At 37.0% G+C, this 25,937-nt stretch overlaps 1 protein-coding gene across 3 annotated transcripts; it reads right to left on the reverse strand.

The window, feature by feature from the left end:
- Positions 1-202: 202 nt before the first annotated feature.
- On the reverse strand, positions 203-24,692 carry LOC100251278 (ceramide synthase 1 LOH3). Of its 3 annotated transcripts, XM_010656032.3 has the most exons (8): positions 24,401-24,660; positions 20,872-20,966; positions 12,218-12,447; positions 11,921-12,076; positions 11,479-11,664; positions 1,733-1,917; positions 771-844; positions 203-499 (listed from the first exon to the last, which is right to left on the reverse strand). In XM_010656032.3, the coding sequence occupies exons 2-7, from the start codon at positions 20,890-20,892 to the stop codon at positions 813-815; spliced, it is 810 nt and encodes a 269-aa protein (XP_010654334.1). In that variant the 5' UTR covers positions 20,893-20,966; positions 24,401-24,660; the 3' UTR covers positions 203-499; positions 771-812. The 3 variants fall into 3 exon arrangements, with proteins under 3 accessions (XP_010654334.1, XP_002270800.2, XP_059593887.1); XM_002270764.4 differs by lacking the exon at positions 20,872-20,966 and having other exon boundaries at positions 24,401-24,692; XM_059737904.1 differs by lacking the exons at positions 203-499; positions 20,872-20,966 and having other exon boundaries at positions 604-844.
- Positions 24,693-25,937: the final 1,245 nt, after the last annotated feature.

Below are 25,937 nucleotides of genomic sequence, written 5' to 3' on the forward strand. Positions count from 1 at the left end.
TTTAATAAAAAAAAAACACTAACTAATTTTTTAAGTTTTTTAGAAGTTGGTTTTAAAATTTGCCTAATATTTGATTTTTCTTTAAAAGCATTTTTCATGTAAAAAATGCTTTTTAATTACATACATACATGTTGGAACTCTTCCTATGTCTACCACAACTGCTAATGAATCACAACCCATACACACTTAAAAAAGAGCACAGTAAGGTTAAAGAACTTTAGAGGCAACCATGTAAGCAAGGCAATATTATGAACTTCCCTTACAAAAAAACATCAATCTACGGCTGTTCCACAACCCACAATAACGAAATTACATGAGCCAAAATTTAAGACCCAAGAATCAAAATTCTCTCCAATTGCCACCCTTTTCAACCTTGTTCCATGTCTGATCTTGTAGTAATATAGCATCCCTTCAATTACGAGGGAATTTTTCTGCTCATTAGTCTTTCATTTCAAACAGATTGCACTTCATGACATGTAATTCTTTGACTCTTCTTTATCTGCATGAAGAAGGGAGAAACAGGCCTTTTCGTCAGTTAAAAGGAGAGCTAAGGATACGAATGCATTAAGAATGACAAATTTGGGAGCATTTGGACGCTTGCGGTTTTGAAAAGTGTCCTCAATTATGTTTATTATTAGCATATTAGTAACAACTAGGGGATGATTCTTCTGTAGGAGGACAAACTGCAATCATGTTTTTCTACAGAACAACAATAGAATGATTTTGTTTCTATCATGGGGTGTCCAAACACCTATTAAATTTGAGATCACCTTTGCATGAGTCTTCTGGATGCCATAGATCTTGTATCGTGGTCAATCTTCATGTTCATCTTCATCTTCAGAGTCTACATGAAAAAGGAGAAAAACCATAAGGATCAAATAACTCAATAAATTAACAGGAGATTTAATATCTAAAGCCTAAAGGTATCAAATAGTGCTATGGACACCTGATCCAGACAAATTATGGGGATTCCAAGCCCATCTCCCCATTGATTTAACTTTTGGCAGTTTCTGACCCAACCCATCGTCTCACTTGCCTTCTAAAGCTTTAATTTATGGGTTTCAAGGTTGGGTTTGAGTTGCCATGCTGAATTTAGTAGTCATCCAGTACCAAACAGTATATGGGAATGTCGCAATGTCCCACAAACACTGAATCCATCATTTTTTTTCCTTTTCTTTTCTCTATAGCATTTGAAGTGAAAGTTCAGCCTCTGAAATGGGGTAATTAGAGATATTGCCTCATCATAACTGAAGGCAACAAAATGAATTAATGAAAGTCTAGATTGCCTTCATTTATTCAAGGTTAAGGAAAACCAATGTACCTCTAGAAAGCTACCAAAAGTACACTGAACTTATATTAAAACTACAATGAAACACTAAGAGCACCTATAAATCAAGTATGTTTTATCATGAATGAAGGAACAAAGAAGTGGATGATGGGGGTAGTAGGAACTAAATTATGACTCCCTCTTATCAGCCATACATTAGCTAATTACCACATATCTTTTGTTATCAGAGTTCACCCCAAGTACAATCTAACTATTGGAAAATCAATTACCTAAACAGTGTACTTGCAAATACGTCAGCACACTGTTAGTGTGTGTATATTAACAGGGGTCCTCTAAAGCCAGTTAATTTCCAACTATTTCTCCAAAACCATTGATCATGCTCCCATTCATAACCAACTAATAAACCATATAGAGTCATGAATTAACATTTTGTTTTAAACTTACCAGATCTAACATCATCACTAAGTTGGCCTCTTGCTTGGACTTGTTTAACAAGCATCCGATACATCAACACCCACCAATAAATGTGAAGAACAAGCAAGCAGAATAGAAGAGTATTGAACAAATAATAATAAATTGGTCCTTCCACTGCATGCTTTTCCTTGTCCAAGGTCAGGATAACTTCATAGCTGCCATCAAGAAGGAAAAAAATGGTGGTTGGGAGACGAATAGAAATTTCCAAGAAAGGGAAAATCCTTTGTCATATTAAAAGGATATTTAAGGATCTTAACTACAGTATACAGAATGATGCAACAGTTAAATATAGCAATTGTACAAGATCTTTAATGGCAAGGATGCAACTGAAACTTTACTCCTTAAAGAGCAGATACAACTTTTTTTATATCATCTTGGTCAAACTACTAACACTTACTGAATTTAAGACCAGGATAAACTAGCAAATAGATGGACTAAAAGTGCCAACTAAACTTTGATACGATTGTAAACCTTAATAGATTTGAGACTAGTGAAGGTGGTCAGCATAAGGAGGGATGAAATTGAGCAGCATCTTTTTTAGACATGAAATGTTAGCACATTGTTGCATCTAATGTAAAATTTCAAGATTAGAGTAGCACGTCAGATTGAAATCTACTCAAATGAGGTGGTGGCATAACGATGATATATAAAATGGGTCTTATTACATAATCAGCTTCCTGATTCATCACATCATAATGATAACATGTGGCTGTTTTAAATGATGAGTAGGCCAACAATAGATTAGTTACTTTTATGCCACAAAAACATCACATTTATTAGTAACTAAGATTTCTAGTGACATTTTATGGATAATTATGACGTATTAATTCATTCTTGGCTCCAAGAACATATAATAAGTGGTTCATAGGTGCAATAAAACATTTCTTTAGAAGATTGCATGATTGGGAGTTGGAAGTGGTGGAATATTTCTTGTCAATGGTCTTGGTTATTGACGTAAGGAGGGCAAAGGAAGGCAAGTAGGTTAGGGAGGCTTCCAGGATGTTGTTCGGTGAAATGCTTTTATTAGGCACTGTCGGCTGATGTTGATGTTTCATTCCCAACAGATGGGATGGATTCAATGCTCCTTCCTTCCAAGGTCAGTTTCTTTATATGGGAGGCAGTGTAAGAGAAAATTCTCACCATTGCCCAACTGATGAAAAGAGGAAGGATCCTAGTGAAAGCATATTGCATGTGTGCACACAATATGAGGAATCAGCTAATATTCTCCTTATTGTGGGCTCATATCCGTAGGGTATGCCTTTCCCCTTTTTTGATAGGTAAATAAATCAGATTAAGCACTAGGCAAAACAGTGTGTGAAAACAGAACAGGGGCATGATCCAATAAATAGTAAGTACAACAGTGAGCTATGATTTTCTCTGTTTTGGTGTCTCTTGGGTGCTGCCAAAATCAGTTTAGAATAGGGAACAAAGGAGAAAAGTGTGGAAAACAAAATATTTATACTTATTTTATTGCATTACAAAGTTGAAGAATTTTTAAGATTTGGAGCTGTCAATGGAAGACCTATTCCTTAAGGCTAAATTTGGTTAGCAAGATAGGATAAGATATGTATATCTTAAGATATCATATCCCATTGAATACCATGTCTATATCTTAGGATATATCATATCCCATTTGAAATTATATTCTAAGGTACTATATCAAATAGAATATGTTATGTCATGCTTATATTTAGTTTGTCAAAAGAATAAAAAAATAAATGAAAAATATATTGTTTTTCATTAGTTGATATTTATTTAAAATAAAAATTATATTACATTCCAAATTTGCTATTAAAAAAAGTATGGCATCTCTTACATGTTTCATATTATTTGAAAATCATTTAGCAATTTATAGTATAGTAAGAAATTTTTTATTCTTTATTAACAATACTCATAATTAAAATATTTAAAATTTATAAATAAAAAATATCAATTTATGTTGTTATATATACAAAACAAATTGTATAGATTAAATATTATATTAAATAATACATACAGTAGTATCATTTTACAACATATTTTGTACATATTTTTTTAGTTCTTTTTTTGAAACTATGAATTTAATTTTTTTAACCAAAATTTTATGTTTTACAAAAAAAGTAATATAGAAAACTGATAAAAATATACAAAGAAAATGAATAAGAAGAGTAAATTTATCATTTATGGGGATTTTGAACTAGTTGATGGAGCGAGAGAGTGATGGCGATGAGGGAGATACTCGAGAGGAAAATCGGAGAAGAAGAAAAGAGGGTAGCTTTGGGGTGGAGTCAAAGACGTTCGAGATCGGTGTAGAGGAGAAGAAGGGCAAAACTCAAGTCATTATTGTGGAGAGCAAGGGAGGGGTTTCATCTTGGGTCCGTCTAGGGCCGATGAGTGTAGAAGTCTTCCTGGACAGTCTGAACCAGTGCATCAAGGAAGAGGAAATTGGAAAATGGGAAAGGGGATGGAAAGAAAATGGGAGAACTTATTCCTTGGTGTGGGATGAGAACAGAGCAAGGTACTATCTTCGATTAGGGGTGATCGACCAGGAGAAGAGGAGGTTTAGTATCTTTATCCCGAAAGGTAGAGGCGAAAGGCGGGGATGGACCTTTATGGCGGAGATGATACAAAGATCGGTAGGAAACATTGGCAAAAAGGATAAGAAGCAGGAAGAAAGGGCCATGGTGAAACCGAGAATGGATAGGTCGTATGCGGAAATGGTGAAGGGGTCGAGGGGCAGGGAGGGTAAAGTGGTCAGAGTGGAAGTTAGAGGGGAGGAAATCAATGAAAACCTGCGCAAATTGGAGCATTGTCTTGTCGGCAGTTGGAACCCTAGCTTAGCAACAGGAGTGGATTTGGAGATATTAGGTTGGTTAATGGCGAGGTCTTGGGGGTTGCAGGGCAAGTCAGGGTTGGCAAGGTTGGAAAAGGGCAGGATTCTTTTGGAGTTTGAATTTGTGGGTGAAGCCAAACGTGTGTTATCCTCTGGAAATAGGTTGGTGGGAGGTGTTCAGTTGGGGCTAGAACGATGGAGCCCTAGGTGTGGTTGTGAGGAAGAAGGCGGGAATAGGAAGGAAGCTTGGGTAAAAATCCTAGGGCTTCCAATATCATTGTGGGTTCCGTCCATTTTGCGGAGAGTGAGGGACGAGTGTGGCGGATTTGTAGCCATGGATCCTTAGACGGAGAAGATAGAGGATCTTCAGTGGGCTCGCATCCTAATTAAGACGAAGAACGAAGATCTGCCGAGCACGTTAGACATCGTGGTGGAGGAGGCATGCTACTCTCTCTCTCTCTGGTGGGAGATGAGACCGGAGATGAGGAAGGTATCAACGGGCAGTCGTTCGAGTGGAAGATCCATAGGGGAGATCAGGGGTGACTCCGCCGCACGCGCCACCCCGCACGTGGAAGAGTTGGAAAATGTGAGGCTCGAGGCGCTGTTGTTGCCTACAGATGGGACTGGTGGGCAGGACAATGGGGCGGGTGGAGATGGGACTGAAAAGTGGGTCCAAGTCGGGTCTGGGGCCCGGGCTCCTCTTGAGGATCGGGAAGTTGGGCTTTCCTCGTCAGGCCCGTCTGCGGGTCTTTTGGGCTTAAAGCTTAAGTCCTCTTGGATTAGCCCAACAGTAGGCCGACAATTAAAAGGGGTGGCGAACGTTAGGGCCGAGCCTGGGGATGGTCCATCATCTTCTAAGGCCCAATGGGGGGCTGACGCTGTAGCGAGCCCTTTAAAAGGGGTGATGAATGATGAGGCCAGGCCTGGGGATGGGTTGTCCTATTCTAAGGCCAAGTGGTGGGCTGACGATGTAGCGAGCCCAGGGATTTCTGAGGTCAAAGGCCTGTTAGGAGACTGCCTTGGCCCGCCCCAACCTGAGATCATTAGAGGTAGCTTGGAGAGGCCATGTTCCTGGGCTCGATCTGTTTACGACAATGGAAAAAATTTTGAGGCTGAATTTCTCAAACTAAAGGAGAAGGAAGACGAGTGGAAGCAGCAAATGGCATCGTCCCATTCAGCGACTGATCGCGCTTTAATTGAAGAGGAATTGAGGTATGGGTCTGCTTTGATTCCGTGGGGGGTTAGGGCCTTGGGGTTTTCTTCTCCTATTTCTCTTCCTTTTGGTTGGACTCCGAAGGGGGAGTATTACGATCATTCGGGGTATTATGTGAGGAAATCCAAGAAGATACCCCATTGAGCATGTTAAAAACTATCAAGAATGGTGAAGGATGTTGGGATTTAGTTGAAGTTAATCTTGTTAATAATAAGGCTAAGGAGTGGGAGAGGGGTTCAATTCTGACAAAGCCTCAAGAAGTCAGGGGTGAGAGGGAGAATGGATGGGAGGAAAGTAATCTGGCCAAATTCAGCCAGTTTTTGGGATTTTCGACAGAAGGGCTGGAAAAGGAAATTTTGAATTGTTTGGCCAAAATCAGAAAAAGAAGGGAGATGATATATAGTAGAGGAGCTCTGGAGAAGACAAAATTTGAAAGGGAACTAAAAAGGCTTGAATGTTCAATCAACTATGAGAGAGGAAGTAAGTAGAGAAGTCCTACATGGGGCAAAGGGTGCCAACTCGCAGAAGTTAAATGAAGCTTAAAATTTTATGCTGGAATGTGAGGGGAGCTAACGACAGCTCTAAAAGGAAATTAATTAAAGCCTTTGTAAGAAATCAGAAGGTAGATTTACTTTGTATTCAAGAGACGAAAATTCAGTTAATGTCCGAGGGTATGGTGAGAAGTATAGGCACGGGAAGATATCTAGATTGGAGGGCTTTGGATGCCTCCGGATCGGCAGGAGGTATTCTGATCTGTTGGGATAAAAGGCTGCTGGAAATCTTGGAGTGGGAGGAGGGTCAATTCACTATCTCCTGTCGGTTTAGGAAGGTGGAAGATGGAGCTGTTTGGGTGTTCACGGGAGTGTATGGCCCATTCACCAAAGATGAAAGGGAATACCTGTGGGAAGAGATTGGGGCGATTAGAGGAATATGGGAAGAACCCTGGTGTGTAGGGGGCGATTTCAACATTATCCTTTCTCAAAGAGAAAGGAATAGACAAGGGAGAATAACTGCAGCGATGAGGAGATTTGCTCAGGTTATAGATGAGTTAGGCCTGGTTGATCTTCCTTTGCAAGGGGGAGGGTATACTTGGAGTGGGGGGCCTAATGATCAGTCCTGGGCTAGGTTGGACAGATTTTTGGCTATCCCCAGTTGGTTAGATCAATTGAGTAGTGTTATTCAAAAAAGGCTATCTAGGCCTGTTTCCGACCACTTTCCTGTGTTGCTAGAGGGTGGTGCTATAAGAAGAGGTTCCTCTCCTTTCAGATTCGAAAATATGTGGCTTAAAGTTGAAGGGTTTAAAGATCTAATTCATAGCTGGTGGCAGGGAATAGAGGTTAGAGGCAGTGCTAGCTATAGATTGACTACAAAAATGAAAGAAATCAAACAAAAGCTTAAAGTGTGGAATAGGGAAGTGTTTGGGAGATTGGAAGACAATAAAGTTGCTGCTCTCCAAATAGTGGACCACTGGGACCTGGTGGAAAGTGAGAGAAGATTATCAGAGGAGGAAACAACTTCAAAAAAGGAAGCTAAGGAAAGTTATGCTAAGTGGGCCTCTTTGGAAGAAACTCATTGGAGGCAGCATTCAAGGGAGTTATGGTTAAGGGAAGGGGTCAGAAATACAGGCTATTTTCATCAAATGGCGACTACTCATCGTAGAATCAATCATATGGACAGAATTAAGATAAACGGGGTGTGGTTGACCGAGGAGAAGGATGTGAGAGAAGGGGTAGTTAATGCTTTTCAATACTTACTTACAGAAAATTCAGATTGGAAGGCGGATATAGAAAGGCTGCAGTTAGAGCAGATTAGTCAGCAAGAAGCGGAGAATTTGGAGCACCCTTTCTCTGAGGATGAAATTCATAGTGCCCTGATAGAGATGAATGGGGACAAAGCCCCAGGACCGGACGGATTTACTATGGCATTTTGGCAAAGCTGCTGGGCTTTTGTTAAAGAGGAGGTCTTAGATTTGTTTAAGGAGTTCTATAAGCAAAGTGCCTTCATCAAGAGTCTCAACAATACGTTTCTGGTATTGTTACCCAAGAAGGGGGGGGGGGCTGAGGATCTTGGGGATTTTAGGTCAATCAGTCTTTTGGGGGGGTTGTACAAACTATTGGCCAAGGTGTTGGCCAATAGACTCAAGAAAGTGATAGGGAAAGTGGTCTCCATAGATCAGAATGCATTTGTGATGGGCAGGCAAATCCTTGATGCATCTTTAATTGCAAATGAGGTGATTGATGCTTGGCAAAAAAGGGAAGAGAAAGGTCTCATCTGTAAGCTGGATATAGAGAAAGCCTACGACAGTTTAAATTGGCAGTTTTTTATGAAAGTCATGAAAAAAATGGGGTTCGGATCAAAGTGGTTAGGTTGGATGTGGAATTGCATATCCACAGCCAAGTTTTCGGTGTTGGTGAATGGAGTGCCAGCTGTTTTCTTCCCAAGTTCTAAGGGGTTGCGGCAAGGAGATCCTCTTTCTCCTTACCTCTTTGTCATGGGAATGGAAGTTTTGAGCACTCTCATTAGGAAGGCTGTTGAAGGGGGATTTCTGTCAGGGTGTAAGATCCGAGGAGGTGGAAGACAACCGGTGCATATATCCCATCTGTTATCCACTGATGATACAATAGTTTTCTGTGAGGCTAGGAAAGAGCACCTAACTCATCTGAGTTGGATCTTGTTTTGGTTTGAAGCCGCGTCAGGGTTAAGGATCAATTTGGATAAAAGTGAAGTAATCCCAGTTGGCGAGGTGGAAGAGATGGAGGAGATGGCAACGGAATTGGGCTGCAAGGTGGGTTCTATGCCTTCTGTGTATTTGGGGTTGCCCTTGGGGGCTCCTAATAAGGCTACCTCCATGTGGGATGGGGTGGAAGAGAGGGTGAGGAGAAGACTTGCGCTTTGGAAACGCCAATATATCTCCAAAGGCGGGAGACTCATTCTCATAAAGAGCACGATGGCTAGTATGCCCTTGTATCAAATGTCCCTTTTCCGTATGCCCAAGTCAGTTGTGCGGAGGTTAGAAAAATTACAAAGGGACTTCCTTTGGGGAGGAGGAAATTTGGAAAGGAAAGTGCACTTAGTTAATTGGGATGTTGTTTGTACGGAGAAGGAAAAGGGGGGGCTTGGCTTAAGGAAGTTAGTCCCGTTGAACAAAGCCTTGTTGGGTAAATGGATATGGAGATTTGCTTGTGAGAAGGAAAATCTGTGGAAGCAAGTGCTTTTGGCGAAATATGAGCAAGAGGGTTTTGGTTGGAAGACCAAAAAGGTTAATGGGACGTTTGGAGTAGGGGTTTGGAAGGAGATTTTGAAGGAAAAAGACTGGTGCTGGGAAAATATGGCCTTTACTATTGGAAATGGCACCAAAATCAGATTTTGGACTGATCTTTGGTGCGATTGTACAGTGCTGTCCCAAAGATTTCCTCACCTTTATGGCATGGCTGCTCATGGAAACGACACGGTAGAAGAAATGTGGGATCAAAATGTCAGCCAAGGAGGTTGGGATTTAAGGTTTGTGAGGGATTTCAATGATTGGGAGTTGGATATGGTAGGTAACTTGCTTCATGTCTTGAGGGGCTATAAACCTACCTCAGAGGAAGATACAGTCTATTGGAAAGGGGGAAGAAACGGGCAATTTAAAGTCAAGGAAGCTTACAACTTGGTAGTTAATACCGTTGCTAACAATTTTCCGAAAAGTAACATTTGGGTGGATAAAGTTCCAACTAAAATTTTGTTTTTTGCTTGGAAGGCCACTTGGGAGAAGGTGCTTACGTTAGATAGGCTTCAGAAAAGAGGGTGACAACTCCCGAACTGCTGTTTCTTGTGTGGCTGCGAAGAGGAATCTGTAAATCACATTCTCCTTCACTGTATAGTGGCAAAAGTCCTGTGGGATATGATCTTTGCATTGTTTGGTGTTCAGTGGGTCTTTCCAGAAACTGTAAAGGAGGTCTTATTGAGCTGGAGGGGCCCTTTTGTAGGGGAAAAAAGGAAAAAGATATGGAAGTCTATCCCGTTGTACATTTTTTGGACTCTTTGGAAGGAAAGAAATAGACTAGCTTTTAGGGGGGGAGTGATAGCAATTCAGAAATTAAAAAATTCTTTTATCTGTAATTTATGGTGTTGGGCTAGATTGTATAGTGGAGAGAGTTCGCTATCTCTTATAGGCTTCTTGGAGTGGATAGTCTCCAGATAAGGGCTGGTGGGGTTATTTTGTTTTTTTTTTGGTTGTGAGGTTTAGCTAGTTTGTATACTCCCTGTATACTTTGTGGCTTTTTGGCCTCTTTTCAATATATTCAGCGCTTATCTATCAAAAAAATTTTTTTTATCATTTATGGGATATTTATATCTTATATCTCAACTCAAGATTATTTTATGTCATGTATAGAGGTATAAAAAAGAGGTGGGACAATATATCACATCACATGTTTGTTTGAAGATGAGAGATAATCAATGATGGAATAACCTATTCTATCCCATTACGAACCAAATATGAGATAGGATATATTATCCCATCTCTTATCATATTATCCTATCCCATGCTATATCCTACTAATCAAATATGGCTTGGGGGGAAAGTATGAGGAAAGTAAAATAAAGGTGAAAATGGGATGAAAGAAGTAGAGAAAAATAAAATATAGGTTTAAAATTAATAGATTACTTTTACATGCATCTCCAAACAATCATTGAATCCCTTCCATTTTTTTTTTTCTCTTTCTCTAAAACTCTACAATCCAAGCAGGACCTGAATCATGTATTTTGTGGTGGAACTGTGAAAGGACCCATTCTGAAAAGGGGCCTACCTTTTATGGACTTCTTGCATTCATCAGGATTGGATTAAGGTTCTGTGCTGGCACTAAGTCCGGTCTTTATTTCCTTTTGGGTGCTTCTTGTATGCTCCCTGTACTATGGGGTCCTTTCCTGAAATTTAATTTGCCTATGACAAGGTCTACTAATCACAAATTCAGAATATTGCCTAATTACGATTACGATGACCTTTTTATGAACCTACAATCAGATCAAATTTGAATAGAATAGGTGTTTCAGACACATGAATGTTAGCTGGGTATAAATTACAAATCCCTGAACCTAATCTCCAAATGCATATCTTCAAACAACATCAGTTGCTCTAAATCTCTATGCAGAGACATGCCAGTTTATGATTATGGAGTGCAATTTTAAAATAACTTGCAGGAAAGCAAGAATACTTGTTTGTTCAGGGAGAAAAGAGCTTCTGAAAATATCCAATGATATAAAGCTCTCTCCCATGAGATCCCTCCTGATATATATCCTAATAATTGTTTATTTTTAATAGTACTTATTACAACACTGTTATTGTCAACCACAGTAAATTGATAGACAGCATCAGTAGAAATAGGCTTCCATCAGTTAAGCATGAATTTGTACACATGGCAACTTTCAATTTTGACAGATGTTCAATTAGAAATCTCCACTCACTGGGTAAACTGGAGACAAAATTCATCATGCATGGCCTCTTTCTTTACTAAATCAAAATTTGTAACATTTTTATGGTTTTAAATTAGGATTGAACTTTAAATTGAGATTTCATCTTGATTTTAACTGGGATCAAGTTAGATTCTGAAATCAAAAGTTAAAACCTTTGCAAAATACGAATATATTAGAGAAAAGGGGTGTCTAATGAGCATAATAACCAATAAACACTATGCACCAACTTATTCTCACCTTGTGCTCCGAAGGATCCAGAATGGATAGTAAATTAGGCGAAGTACGATCCAAGACAAAACAAAAAGAATGAAAGAGATGCTTGCAGTGGTTTCAGCACCTTTGTATTTGGACATCTTCCCTACCTCCAGAAAGACATCACTAGCATCATGAAGAGCTAAAACAACAGAACCAACACGGGCGAATCTGCAAGAGACAGAAATCAGAGAGAAAAAAAAAAAAGATGAAAGAAAGAAAGAAAGAAATATTGCATAAAAGATTATTTACTATGAAATCCAAACATTTTAGAAGAAGAGAGGGATATGGACACTATTTACACAGAAATAACACACACTAAAGCATCTGTTTTACTTTAAATAGGTAAATTGGTATGAACCCACATCCTCATGGTTATGGTGTTCAGAACATGCCAAGCTACAAGCTGAACTTCTGCCAAACATACCTGAATATGTAAGACAGCACAATGAGAATAAAAGTTGCCACATGATGACCCATTGACACTCCAAAATCAGACCGCCTTGTTTCCCAAAAAATCAAAGCAAATATGGAGTATGTGTAGAATCCACCACAATACATATACAAACCCTTCAATTTCAACCTGAATTTGCAATATATCATCACTCAACTGACTTCATAGGCTGAGCTATTCAAAGCACAGCTAAAGGAAAAAGTTAAGCTAACACAAAAGCCAGAATTTAACAACCATAAGCTTTTAATGTATGGCTTGTGAAAACCTTACTTAATCTGTTGGTCAGGCCAGACTTGATTACCAGGCCCTACCCAAAAATATTTTGTGTTAGTAAACCAAGGCTCATCATAAGTTACAGATAGAGCTAGAAGCTCTGCTGAAAGAAAATAAACACACTTCCATGCTGATTCCTTGAACTTTCGTAATTTCTTTCTCTTCTCATCTACCCCAACATCTAGCTGCTGACCACCCTTTCCAAAAATCAGTATTCTTCCCAATTTCTGCAACATATACATCTCATTATAAACTGATCTAGAAAGAGAGTGAAAATCAAAATAGGGGCATTGAAAACAGGCAAGACCAGGCTCAATCACATGTCATAATTATAAATAAAATAAAAAATGCAAGGATTTTTTTTTTTTTTTTTTTTTTGTGGTGGGGGGGAGTAGAAGAGAGATTTTTTTTAATCAGAAACAAGATATATATTAGAAAAGGAAAAAGTACAAGAGAAGGATGAGAGGAGGTCCTCCCCTCTTAATACAAAAACATCACAAAAGACCAAACACCTCCGCTATACAAGGAGGACTATACATATAAACAACCTCAAATCTCCTCAAGACTCAAACTCTCTCATAGTTATCCACCTCTTTTGAATTACAAACCAAGTACCAGCTAAGTTGAATAACATTGAGTGGAACACCCCTAAAAGCGACTGAGCAAGAAGCCCACAAGGATGAATAAAAGCGAATTAGGCCCCACCCACGTCTTTTCTATTCTCCGCTTTTCCTCAAAGATCCTAGTATCTCTCTCTTGCCACACAATCCAAAGTATAGTGAGGCAAGCAATTTCCTACACAATCCAAAGTATAGTGAGACAGACAATTTGCCATAGGGTCTTGCTTCTAATGGAGTTCCCCAAACCTTTAAATGAAATAGTCATCATATCACAAAAACTCCTAGGAGGAACCCATACCATGTTGGCTAGCCTGAAAAGCTTGTGCCAAAGCCCTAATGTCATGGAAAATGTAGAAAGAGATAGTTGATCAATTCTCCACACCCCATCAATAATATGCACCAATGAGGACTAAGAGACTTGTACGGTCTTCTCAACTGTAACATGTCAATTGTATTTACCTTCTTATGAGCCACTAACCAAGGAAATGACTTGACCTTTGGAGGGCCTTTTGATTTCCATAAAAAATTAGCTAAAAGAAACGGGGAAGGATGTTGAGAAATTGAAGATTTGGTTCAATTAACCAAGATTTGAGGGATATGATAGTTGCAGTATACATTTTTTGCATTTATGCTGTTTAGTCAACCCTATGAATTAGGGATATTAGCTGGACAATAATTATTCTTTCCTAATTTTGTGTATTAGACTTTCCTATAAGAAGGAAACTATATAGCTGTGTAAATAATCATCTTAATCAAGAAAAGAAATATTATTTTCCTTCATGGTATCAGAGCAAGGTTGGTTCTTTGTTTTCTCCTTTCAAAAACCCTAGAATTCTTTGCTTTTACTTTGTTTTTTCCTTCATCTGCTTCACTATAGCCATGTCTGAAAATTCATCTGCATCTCAACCAGCCCCTATAAAATTTCTGAGACACAATCAACCCACACCTCACATTCAATCCAGATTACCACCATCCGCCTGAATGGAAATAATTTCCTATGTTGTTCTCAATCAGTTTGTATGCATATACGGGGGCAAGGGAAGATAGGCTACTTAACCGAAGACAAGAAGGCATCAAGAAAAGAGGATTCGACTTATGCTGTCTGGAACACTAAGAAATCCATGGTCATGAAGTGGCTTGTTAATTCCATGGATGAAGACATTAGCTCCAATTATTTGTGCTATCCCACAACCAAAGAATTATGGAATAACATTAACCAGATGTACTCTGATCTGGGAAATCAGTCTCAAATTTTTTAGTTAACACTGAAACTTGGAGAAATTCAGCAATGAAAGGAACCTGTCACCAAGTACTTTAACTCACTGAAAAGGTTGTGGCAAGACCTAGATTTATACAATGATTATGAATGGAAATCCCCAGAAGATTGTAACCACCATAAGAAAACAATGGAGGACAATCAGATTTACAAGTTTCTTGCTAGACTCAATGTCGAGTTTGATGAAGTGCGGGGCAAAATTATTGGTAGATCTCCTCTTCCCTTTATCAGTGAAGTTTTTTCTGAAGTTCCAAGAGAGGAAAGCTGTAGACTTGTCATGCTGGGAAAAAAGACTGTTGATGAGCCATTTGAAAATTCTGCTTTGGCTACTGTAGATGCTACTGCCAACAAAGCCAGCAAATATCAGCGCAAGATGGATGAGAAGCCTCGAGTTTGGAGTGATCACTGTAATTGGCCATGCCATACTCGAGAAACTTGCTAGAAAATTCATGGCAAGCCTGCAAATAGGAAAAACAACAAACCAGAAGAGAGGACTTCTCATGTAACTCCATCAGCCAATGAACCAGACTCTGAACCCTTTAGCAATGCGCAGATGGATCACCTTCTAAAACAGCTAAAATCTAATTCCTCATCTGGTATTCCTAGTGTTTCTTTGGCACAAACAGGTATTAATTCTAATGCCCTATCATGTTCAAATTCTGCTCCTTGGATCATAGATTCTGGAGCGTCTGACCATATGACAAGTTTTTCTAATCTTTTTAGTTCTTACTCACCTTGTTCTGGTAGTGAAAAAATTCGTATTGCCGATGGTAGTTTCTCAACTATTGCAGGAAAAGGGGTGATAAAATTTTCTGAGAACATAACTCTTAAATATGTTCTTCACATCCCAAAACTTGCTTGTAATCTTTTGTCTGTGAGTAAACTATCCAAAGATGCTAATTGTCGTGTCACCTTCTTTGAATCTCATTGTGACTTTCAGGACCAAAGCTCGGGGAGGATGATTGGCAATGCTAGAATGATTGAAGGGCTTTATTATTTTGATGAACTTTCCTCTAGTAATAAAAAAGCTCAAAGCTTTAGTAGTACTAGTTCAAATTCTGTTTGTGAACAAATAATGTTGTGGCATCATAGACTAGGGCATCCTAGTTTTCTTTATCTTAAACACTTATTTCCTACTTTATTTAAAAATATTGATTGTTCATTTTTTCATTGTGAAAGTTGTTATTTATCAAAGAGTCAGTGTGCTACATTTTTATCCAAACCCTATTTGGCCACCAAACCATTTTATTTAATACATAGTGATGTTTGGGGACCATTTCGGGTTACTACTAGTACTAGAAAAAAATGGTTTGTGACGTTTATTGATGATCACACTCGTTTGTGCTAGATATATTTGATGAGTGAAAAATCCAAATTTAAGAAATTATTTAAAGATTTTTACACTATGGTTGAAAACCAATTTCAAAGAAAAATATGTATCTTTCATTCTGATAATGGATCAGAATATGTTAATGAGCTTTTGGGAAAGTTTTTGAAAGAAAAAGGAATCCAACATCAATCTACATGTCGAGATACCCCTCAACAAAATGGCATTACTGAGCGTAAAAACAAACATTTACTCGAAGTAGCACGTACCATAATGTTTTATATGAATGTTCCAAAATATTTATGGGGTGATGTTGTTTTAACTGCTTGCTATTTGATTAACAGGATGCCAACTCATGATTTAAAGTACATGACACCACTCGGGTGTTTTAAAATTTTTTTTCCTAAAACACAAATATACTCTGATTTACCTCAAAGTCTTCAACTGTGCTGTTTTTGTTTGCATACCCAGTAAATTTCAGTCTAAACTTGACCCTTAAGCTAAAAAATGTGTTTTTGCGGGCTATGCTCCAAACAAAAAAGGATACAAGTGTTATAATCCACAAACCAGAAAATTCCATGCTAGTATTGATGTTTCTTTTTTAGAAAATCAACCTTACTTTCACAAAAAATTTCTTCAAGGGGAGAATCAAGGAGTACAAGATAATTTTTGGGATATTTTTGACCCTTTACCGAATACTATTTTACCATAGTATTTCTCCTAATAATTTAGAAACTCAAACGAAGGAATTAAATGTTCTAGATACTGAAAATATATAAAATCCTAGCTTGTCCTTGCCTAGTATAGATGTTTCACAAACATGGGGAGAAGTACTACAAAAGAATGTAAATCGTTTGAATTTTGAGTTTCAAGTTTATAGTCGAAGGAAACTTCATCATAAAACACAAGACCCAACTATCATACCAGCACAGGATCAATCAAACACTTCAGGAGATGGTCATCTAAATATTTCAAGTACTCTAAATCCTCCTATTTCTTAATCTATTCCTTCTAATACCATACCTTTGGATCTAGATGTGCCCATAGCAATTAGAAAAGGAACCCGCTCTTGTACCATGCATCCTATCGCCAAATATCTCTCTTATACAAAACTGTCAAAAAATCATAGAGCCTTTATCTCTAGGATCTCTCACTTGTTTGTTCCGAGAAATATACAGGAAGCCATTAGTGATCCGAATTGGAAATTGACACTTATGGAATAAATGAATGCTCTTAGAAGAAGTGATACATGGGAAATTATGAATTTGCCAAGAGACAAAACGAAAGTGGGTTGCAAATGGGTGTTTACCATAAAGTGCAAACTTGATGGAAGCATAGAAAGGTACAAGGGAAGACTTGTGGCGAAAGGCTTTAGAAAGACTTATGGGATTGACTATTAGGAAACATTTGCTCCTGTTGCAAAAATAAACTCTATTAGAGTTCTATTGTCCTTAGCAATTAACTCCAATTGGCCCTTGTACCAACTAGATGTAAAAAATGTCTTTCTCAATGGCAATTTAGAAGAAGTGTTCATAAGTTTACCACCAAGCTTTGAGGAGAAACTTGGGAGTGACAAAGTTTGCGAATTAAGAAAGTCCTTGTATGGACTTAGGCAGTCCCCGAGAGCTTGGTTTGAACGCTTTGGAAAACCTATGACTAGCTATGGTTTTCGATAAAGTCAGGTAGATCATACTTTGTTCTATAAACGCTCAAAGGAAGGAAAAGTTGCAATTTTAATTGTTTATGTTGATGATATGATTCTAACAGGTGATGATATTGACAAATTGGAAAGGCTCAAGAAGAGACTTGCAAAAAACTTTGATCAAGGACTTGGGTATGTTGAAATATTTCCTTGGAATGGAGTTTGCACGATCTAAGGAAGGTATCTTTGTTAATCAAAGGACATATGTACTTGATCCGCTTGGTGAGATAGGCCTGCTTGGTTGTAAAGCTGAAACTCCCATTGAGCCTAACTTGAAGTCACAAGCTGCCAAACTTGAGGATGTGAAAAATATAGAACAATAACAAAGACTAGTTGGAAGGTTAATTTACTTGTCTCATATATGCCCAGACATAGCCTTTGCAATTAGCATGGTGAGTCAATTTATGCACTCTCCAAGACCGGAACATTTTGATGCTGTTTACAAGATTTTAAGATACTTAAAAAGGACACTAGGAAAAGGTTATCATTTAGAAAACGTAGCCACTTACAAGTTAAAGCCTATACTGATGCAAATTGGGTGGGAAATATTATGGATAGAAGATCAACATCAAGTTATTGTACCTTTATTGGAGGTAACTTGGTCACATGGCGAAGTAAAAAACAGAATGTGGTGGCTAGAAGTAGTACTAAGGCAAAATTTAGATCTCTTGCACAGGGAATTTGTGAAGTAATGTGGATCAAAAGGATCCTTGAAGAGTTGAAGGTTCCTAGTTCATCTCCTATGAAAGCTTAATGTGATAATAAAGCAACTATCCCAATATCACACAATCCAGTTCTTCATGACAGAACTAAGCATGTAGAAGTGGATAAGCACTGTATCAAAGAAAAGCTTGACAATGGTTTGATTTCCATGACATACTTTCCAACAACTGAACAAGTTGTTGATATATTGACAAAAGGACTACATAGGAAGCAATTTGACAATTTAGTTGACAAACTGGCTACGGAAGATATTTTCAAACCAGCTTGAGGAGGAGTGTTGAGAAATTGAAGATTCGGTTAAATTAACCAAGATTTGAGGGATATGATGGTTGTAGTATACATTTTTTGTATTTACTCAACCCAGTAAATTAGGGATATTAGCTGGACAGTAATTATTCTTTCCTAATTTTGTGTATTAGATTTTCCAATAAGAAGGAAACTATCTAGTTGTGTTAATAATAATAATAATAATAATTACTGAGGATGAACCTAAAGAGGATAAAGACCAAGTTCTTGAATCTGCAACAAAAAAAAGATAAGTGCATAGAAGAAAGTGAGGACATGAGTCTTTTGAGGTTTTCAATTTCTATATTTGTGAGATTGCGACGGAAGTTAAGGTTCCAAGAAAATGGAGAGGAGTTACCAAGGACGGCTGAAGTGGTGAGATTTTCACTATGATAACTCTATAAAGACCTAAAAAGTGTGAAGACAAATGTTGATCACCCCATCACACGTCTCCCTAAAAACGAATTCTCTACCGTTACCACCACAAGGTGAGTTAGAGTGGAAAAATCCTAGAAAACTTATGCAATGGCCTCCCAAGGACATCTATGTTACCATTTGACCAATGACATAAGAGAATTTAATGCAACAAAACATGGTGTGCAATTATATGTTAGTTCCCAATTAAAAAAACAAAAAAAGGAACAGTACTTAGCAATGGATCTACTTAGTATGTATTATTAAAAAGGATTGTATCCTCAAAGGAGGAGATTTAACTCAATATTCTAGATGCTTAGCTATCTTTTCTTTGGAATGGATCTAAGCTTTATTGATCCCATGCATGATCATTTTAGTCCTTACATAATCCTATTTCCTAAACTCCATCCTCAAAATTTCCAAGGCACACAAGTAGTACATAAAAGGAAGGATAAAAATATCGGTAATCACATATATACCAGAGATATATCAACGGATATTTTGATACAAAATATCGATTGGCCCAATTGATCAAAACTTATGAAAGTGTAAAACAAAGCTCTTAGAAATGAAATTAGAAGTATAATAGATATTTTAAAGTTGTTTTGTTGAAGAAATATATATACATATATATATATATATATATATATATATAGATATATAAGTGTACATTGATTATTAAATTACATCAAATATTATTCGATAATAATATTGTGATATTTGATTATAATATGTTTAATTTTAAAATATATTTAATATTAAAATTATGATATATTTAATTTAATCGTATCAAATGATATAAAATAAATGATGATAAATGTATAATTTTTTAATATTTAATTAATATATTAATGATATTAAAAACTTTTTGCTACTCAATTAAATGAAAATTTATATTTTTTTTATAAAATAATTATAATTAATTCGTTGTTTAAAGTATTGTTTTAATATTTTGTGTATATGAAAACTTTTAATATATATATATATGTGGTGCAAACTTGCCCTAATGGTAAGGTGGGCGCTGGCCCAACCTTTTGGTTAGGGTTTCAACTCCCTCAAGGAGCAGAGAAACAACTCATTTTTGAGCTTTGACTTGGTCAACACTCCGCGTTGACCACCGATATTTCTGTTGGAAATATCGTTTCCAAATGCACCAATACACCATATTTTAATCAGTGTATAAAAGTAATCCTAATCCATATGGTAGCCAAATATGAATCAAAATATATTCGTATCACAAGTAAAATGCCCTACAAACCATTGGACACATCCTACCTACAATAAAATGACCAGAAGAATAGAAATTGATAGTGTTCAAGGAATAGATATTGTCCCAACTTGATAGTTTGCAACTCTTCCTATACGCCCATAATTCCATCGAATTCAATCCAAATCAAGCTATCTTTCTTTATCAAATAGGTCCATAAACAAGATATTCAATATCACCAAAACTGAAGTTGTACATCTCTTTTTGTAAAAAATTCTAATCCTAAGTAATGTGCCAAGATTTTGAGCCTATGCTTTCCCATTCTTGACACTAGACTGTCACACATGACGTATGTGAGATAAAATGAAAATTCTTAGTTATTCTTGCAATTTCAGCCTATGAAAACAAATTATTAGTTTCCGAGGCTCCTCCGATTATGTATTTGCATGATTAATTTACTATTTAGTCCCTAGTAAGCCTTAAGCATAGGAGAGGATAGTAATTTCATGAAGAAGAATACAAAGGTGAGAGAAAATAAGATATTAGCTTGATTGAAGTTAGATATTACAATATTGTCCATCATAGGTTTAACGATCTTAATAGAAACATGAGAAGGGAAGATAATATCACAAGTCTTGACACCAAGGACAGCAAATTAAATATCAGTTGGCTCAATTAGTTAATAATACATTTTTTATTATTTATTGTTGAATGATCTAACTCTGCTATGGGAAAATGGGAGAGGGCAACAATTTCACAAAGCTGACATCAAGAAGAAGGATGCCAAAAAGGGACACCAAACTAAGGGTATAGGTTGGATATAAAGTACAAAAGTATAGATACAGATAAAAAATTTACCATTTTGTTCTTGATATACAAAACTGCAGAGTGTATTCCAAGAAGAGCAACACCAAATGGACGATAAAAATTATGGAATATCAGTAATTAGTAGCACAAATAAAACAGCTATATGATTGAGCAGCTTAGGCATTACTGCCTAAGATATTGCCTCACATTTGAACAGTTCAGTTTAGCCAGAAACTAAGATGCCTAAGATGTTGTCCTATCAACGTCCATTGGACTTTTCCAGGTTTCACCTTTAAATTTCTCACTTTCATTTGCTTTAGTTGAAGACCCAAACAGGCTAGTGTTTCTCCAATCCACCAATAGTAACAACATTCGTTGATTTGGCCTGAGGGTAAAAAAAAAAAAAAAAATTGTTTCTTTACATGCAGAATGATAGAGTAGAAAAATGCTATCAAAGAGGAGAGTTAAGGAACTCATTCCATCAGCAGAATACAGGCCCTAAAAACTCTAGAACTAGATCAAATCAACCTGCCCCAAAAACTAGGGGAAAAAGACAATCTATTTGTTCACAAAAAGTGCAATAGAAGTTTCAAAAAGCATAAAACATAACTGCACGGATTTACCCAGGAAAAAAAAAAAAAAAATTCTCATGTCTGGATAAATTTTAAAATAAATGAATAAATGAGAAAAGAAACACCTTAACATAATTAAGTTCCACCTTCTTTGCATTTTAGTTTATCCTTCCATCTAAACAAAAGAGGAGAGCATGTGAGAAAGAAACGATTGGATGCTAAAAGAGAACCATGAAAGCTTCATGTCCACCCTTCTTAGTTATTTGCTCCCGATCAGCAAGAGCTTAAAAATGAAATAGTTTATGACCTTTAACACCACTAAGGAATGGAATCATAAACCTTGAAGTATTAAAGGAACCATCATAATTTGCTACCTTGTGAAGATATGCATTCTGCAAGGGCATAAAACATAACTGCATGACTTACCTAGAAAAAAAAAAAAAATTGGGTACTTACCCTTGACTTCCAAATATATGTGGGGGTGGAACCTTGTAATGAAATTATATAAATTTCAAGAATAAAAGTGTTTAAAAAGGAAAAGAAAAGCTACCAAGGCGCGCCTTTTCAATTAGGCGCATATCTTGGCAAGCAATGTGCTATAACTAGGAAGTGGTGGTGCCTTGAGCCTAGGCGCGCTAAAAAAAAAAATATAATAAAGGAGCCACCCTAGGCTCATGAGTGAGTGCCCCTTGCATCTGCGGGGCACGAACGGTAAAGGGGTCCAAGGGTACTCCCCTGGCCAACGAGAGAGTGACCCTTGCGTATAAGGGTCATGAATAGATAGGAGAGAGTGCCCCTTATGTATAAAGGGCACGAATGGTAAGTAGTTCTATATTCCTACTATTGGTATTGAACTATAGGTATTATACCCAACTATTCCTATAAATCTCCTGATGGTCTTAGTCATTGTTAAACAACCTTTTATGTCATGTTCTTCTTTTTAGGTAGTATATGCCATTAAGCGAGATAACTATTGTTCTAGCCATGATATGAGCCCTTACAGGATGGATTGGGTGGGTGGGGGGGTGGGATTCAAGAGGGGAAAAGAGCGCAGTAAATACCCTCATACATCAGGGCTTCAAAAAGCTCATTCTCAAGGATGCATTACCAGCATCTCAACTGGAAAATTGAAAACATATTCCTAATAATGGATCCTTGAAATATAATGGATATTAAATTATCATTCTAATATTTTATTGAAGTCAAGAATTTGGGGTGGAAAAAATAATAGATATTAAATTATCATTTTAATATTTTATTAAAGTCAAGAATTTGGGATCCCCGTCAAGTTACTCTCATTCTAGCATTTGGTTATCTTATGAACTTGTTTAACAATTAATGCAAATGTATATAACAACCCTTCAAATGATATTTACAAAAATTAAATTTATTTATTTATTAACAATAAAGAGAATAATGTTTCACTAGCAATAGAAATAGAAAGAAAAATACCAAGTCTTACATGGCTAATAGATATACCCAATTTTGAGGGATTTTAATTCAAGGAAATCAAAACTTCTAATGCTATATGTACCCCAAATATGGTAGTCTTACACTTCGAAATGAGATGTTCATTCTCCGGTTAAGACACCCCCACAAAACAATCACATCCTAAGCGTTTCTATTGCATCAGCTTGGAAAGTTGACTTTATGGATTTTGAGAATGAATATGCTTGGGATGGAATTCATGGTTTTTCATCAGACTAGAACATTCCTTGGATTATTTTACAATAGTTGAACATCAAATCCAAGCTTGGTGGTTTTAGTAAATGGTTTACTAGGATCTTTATACATATGCTATTTGAAAATAGGAATTCCATATGGGAAACACCTTTGATAATCAAATATATAAGTTAAGGACCTGATGAGAACACAATGTAAGCAAGAAGTGGTAGATGATACTTTGTTAACTTACCTTTGTTTAGGGTAGTGATGCGTCAAGATGTGTGCGGCAAGATATTTAGTATGTCAAGGGCCCGGCTATTCAATTACTTTGGGTAAAATAACTTCAATATGATATCCATGACTCCCAGAGTATAATCATAATAGTGGAGTAAATTACACTTAAGAGACTCTTGTAGAGGTTAGGACATGACAAGAGATTTTATTAATCTATTGGAGCCAAGATTCACAAGTCCCTGTTTCAGTCCCTTCACTAGTCTCTATCTAAGTCCCCCTTTAAGGAGTGACCGACCACACAAGTAACAGAGAAAAATTTGTTTTCTCATTCAGTCTATCCTTGTTCAAGCTGCCCATCCACCTTGTGACTCAGCAATGGAGGAACAGGAGGGAGATCAAATGGTTTGAGTTTCATTTATCCTTCTTTTACAACCTTGGATCATTATCTTGCTAACTTGCAAGATCAGATAAGGCACAATATCCCTCTGGATTGGTTCCTGAGTCAGTCAATAAAGCAGATTCGAGAATTTTAAAACCTTTAGAACTTTCATGATTTCTAGTTTTCTACTGAAACTTACAATTTCATCACAAGGAAATTCAATTACAGGGAATATAGGTTTCTAGTAACTATGTTCCTACCCTGTAATCAAATGTTCCACATTAATGAGAGGAATTGGAATCCGGAAAGATATACCACAAATGAAGGAGTCAATCAAACAAACATTTGAAATTTATCGGGACTAACATGGTTACATTTGCACCCAATTAACTCCATATTGTATTCACTTAAAGATAAGAAAAACATTAAAATTAATGAATTATCATCACTATAGAATCAACATAATCACAGTGAAGCACACCCGGTAGCCTATTTCTAGATCAAACTAACTTCTTATCTGCATCCTGCCAATCCCATACTTTCTGAACAAAATATTTTCGTTCAAAGCAAGATCAACCAAACATTAATTCCTTTATTTTCCAGTCAACCGGAAATTCACATGACAAGTGAACAGGAAAAAGAGGACCGAATACCCAATAATAATAATAATAATCATAGCAATAACCAAAGTTCAATTCCCGAAACTCAATCAGAAGGGACATAATAACAGAATTACAAAAATAAATAGGAACCGATTAAGAAAAAGAAAAAAAGAGCAGAAAACACCGAATGAACAAAAAATTGTGATAACTCGCTAAAAAATCCCCAAAAAACAAGAGAACAAAAAAATGGCGAAACCAATATATTGAACAAAAGTACCAAATTATGAACGATTGATCAACAAAATAAGAAACTAAAGAAATAAAAAAAAAAAAAAAACAATTCAACGGGATTTATGAAACACGGTACCTGGAAGACAAATCTATCGAGAAAGAAGCGAACAGAGAAGAAGAAAAAAGCAAAGACGGGAAGAGCAACGAAATCTCCATATTCTGGGAAGGATTCATGCTCCCAGTTAATGGAAGCGGCGGATTCAAGCAAACCCATTTGAGATTTTCTCGAGAAAAAACGAAGAAATCTAGGGGAACAAACAACGCAGGTGGATCCAGGACATTCGTGTCTGATTATCGCTGTTTTGTTATCATCATACGATTGGATCCAGTGAGTTGCATACATCAATATTACTATAACTGGATTCTCGGTAATGCATACATCAATACATCATAATTTCAGAAATGCCACTGTATTGTGGATTAACGAAATTACCCTCTCACGTTGACTTTTGTTGCGTGGAAAGAATTGCCCTTTAACACAAGGCCCTTGTGTTCACACCTTTCCGGCTTGCTGCATGTGGCAGTGAATGAATATAGAATTTTATGCATTAGTGGATGTATCTAATAACTCCGTAGTTATGAAGTACCCTCTCTCTACCAAATTACCTTGCAAAGTCGATTTCTCTATCTCCATCATAACCATAATAAATCTCATATGTTTCAACATTTATGGGTGGATCCTTAGTGAAGAGTAATTTATCAGGGAGGTGTTGTGTGTGGTCCATTACACCACAAAGACACACACATGGATGGTGGGGGGAAATTATGCTATCATAGTAATTATGAAAGGAGTGTATCTATATTAATTGTGTTATCATGGGAGTGGGTTCACCTTAAAGGTTGCGTGATAAAGGTTGTTTTAGAGTGAAATGTCACTCTTGCACTTCCTAGTGCTATGCCTCACTTGTGTACCTTGCAAGACACATGACAACTAATTTGTACATCCCCACATCTTCCTTTCGTTTTCTAATGAAATTGATAGATAGGAAGAAGAAGAGAGTGAGAAAGAGAGATTTCTTTTATATCTTGACAATACAACCTCTCTGCTATATATATAGCAGGGTTTAGAAAAACAGAGGCTAACAGAGTTTTAACAAAAGAAAACTAAAACATAACTAAACCAAGAAATAACTAATGCTGTTGTAACAAACTAAACTACTAGTTGTTAATTGCTACTTTGCCTAATTGCTACTTTGCCTAATTTGCTCCCTCAAATGAAGCCTCTAGGAACCACTGAACCTGCTACTACTTTGCTTAATTTGCTCCCTCAAATGAAGCCTCTGGGAGCGAGCCTCTGCCACCATGAGTCACTGAACTTTCAAAAGAAGATCCGGAGAACATCCCAGCAACTGAACCTGCCACCATGAGCCACTGAACTTTCAAAAGAAGATCCAGAGAACATCACAGCCAGCAACTGAACCTGCCACCATGAACTTCAATCATTCAAGCTTTTTACCACTCAGTAGAAGCAATCAGACTTTCAAAAAGGACTAATCTCCATTCTTTAGATCAAGAGAAGCAACAGTAAGCTTTTCACGCAGCTTGTCAAAGAACCTGAAAGATAAAGGCTTTGTGAACACGTCTGCAACTTGATCCTCAGTTGGTACATGATT

Source organism: Vitis vinifera, chromosome 1, assembly GCF_030704535.1.
Source record: "Vitis vinifera cultivar Pinot Noir 40024 chromosome 1, ASM3070453v1".
Taxonomy (NCBI): domain Eukaryota; kingdom Viridiplantae; phylum Streptophyta; class Magnoliopsida; order Vitales; family Vitaceae; genus Vitis; species Vitis vinifera.

What these genes read in the sequence shown, in the direction of transcription:
- LOC100251278 (XM_002270764.4), bottom strand. Translation starts at nt 24,667, where the DNA reads ATGTATGCAACTCACTGGATCCAATCGTATGATGATAACAAAACAGCG. An exon ending in TCGATAGATTTGTCTTCCAG is followed by an intron (nt 12,448 to 24,400) that starts GTACCGTGTTTC and finishes TATATGTTGCAG; the next exon opens with AAATTGGGAAGAATACTGAT. An exon ending in TGGCCTGACCAACAGATTAA is followed by an intron (nt 12,077 to 12,217) that starts GTAAGGTTTTCA and finishes TTGCAAATTCAG; the next exon opens with GTTGAAATTGAAGGGTTTGT.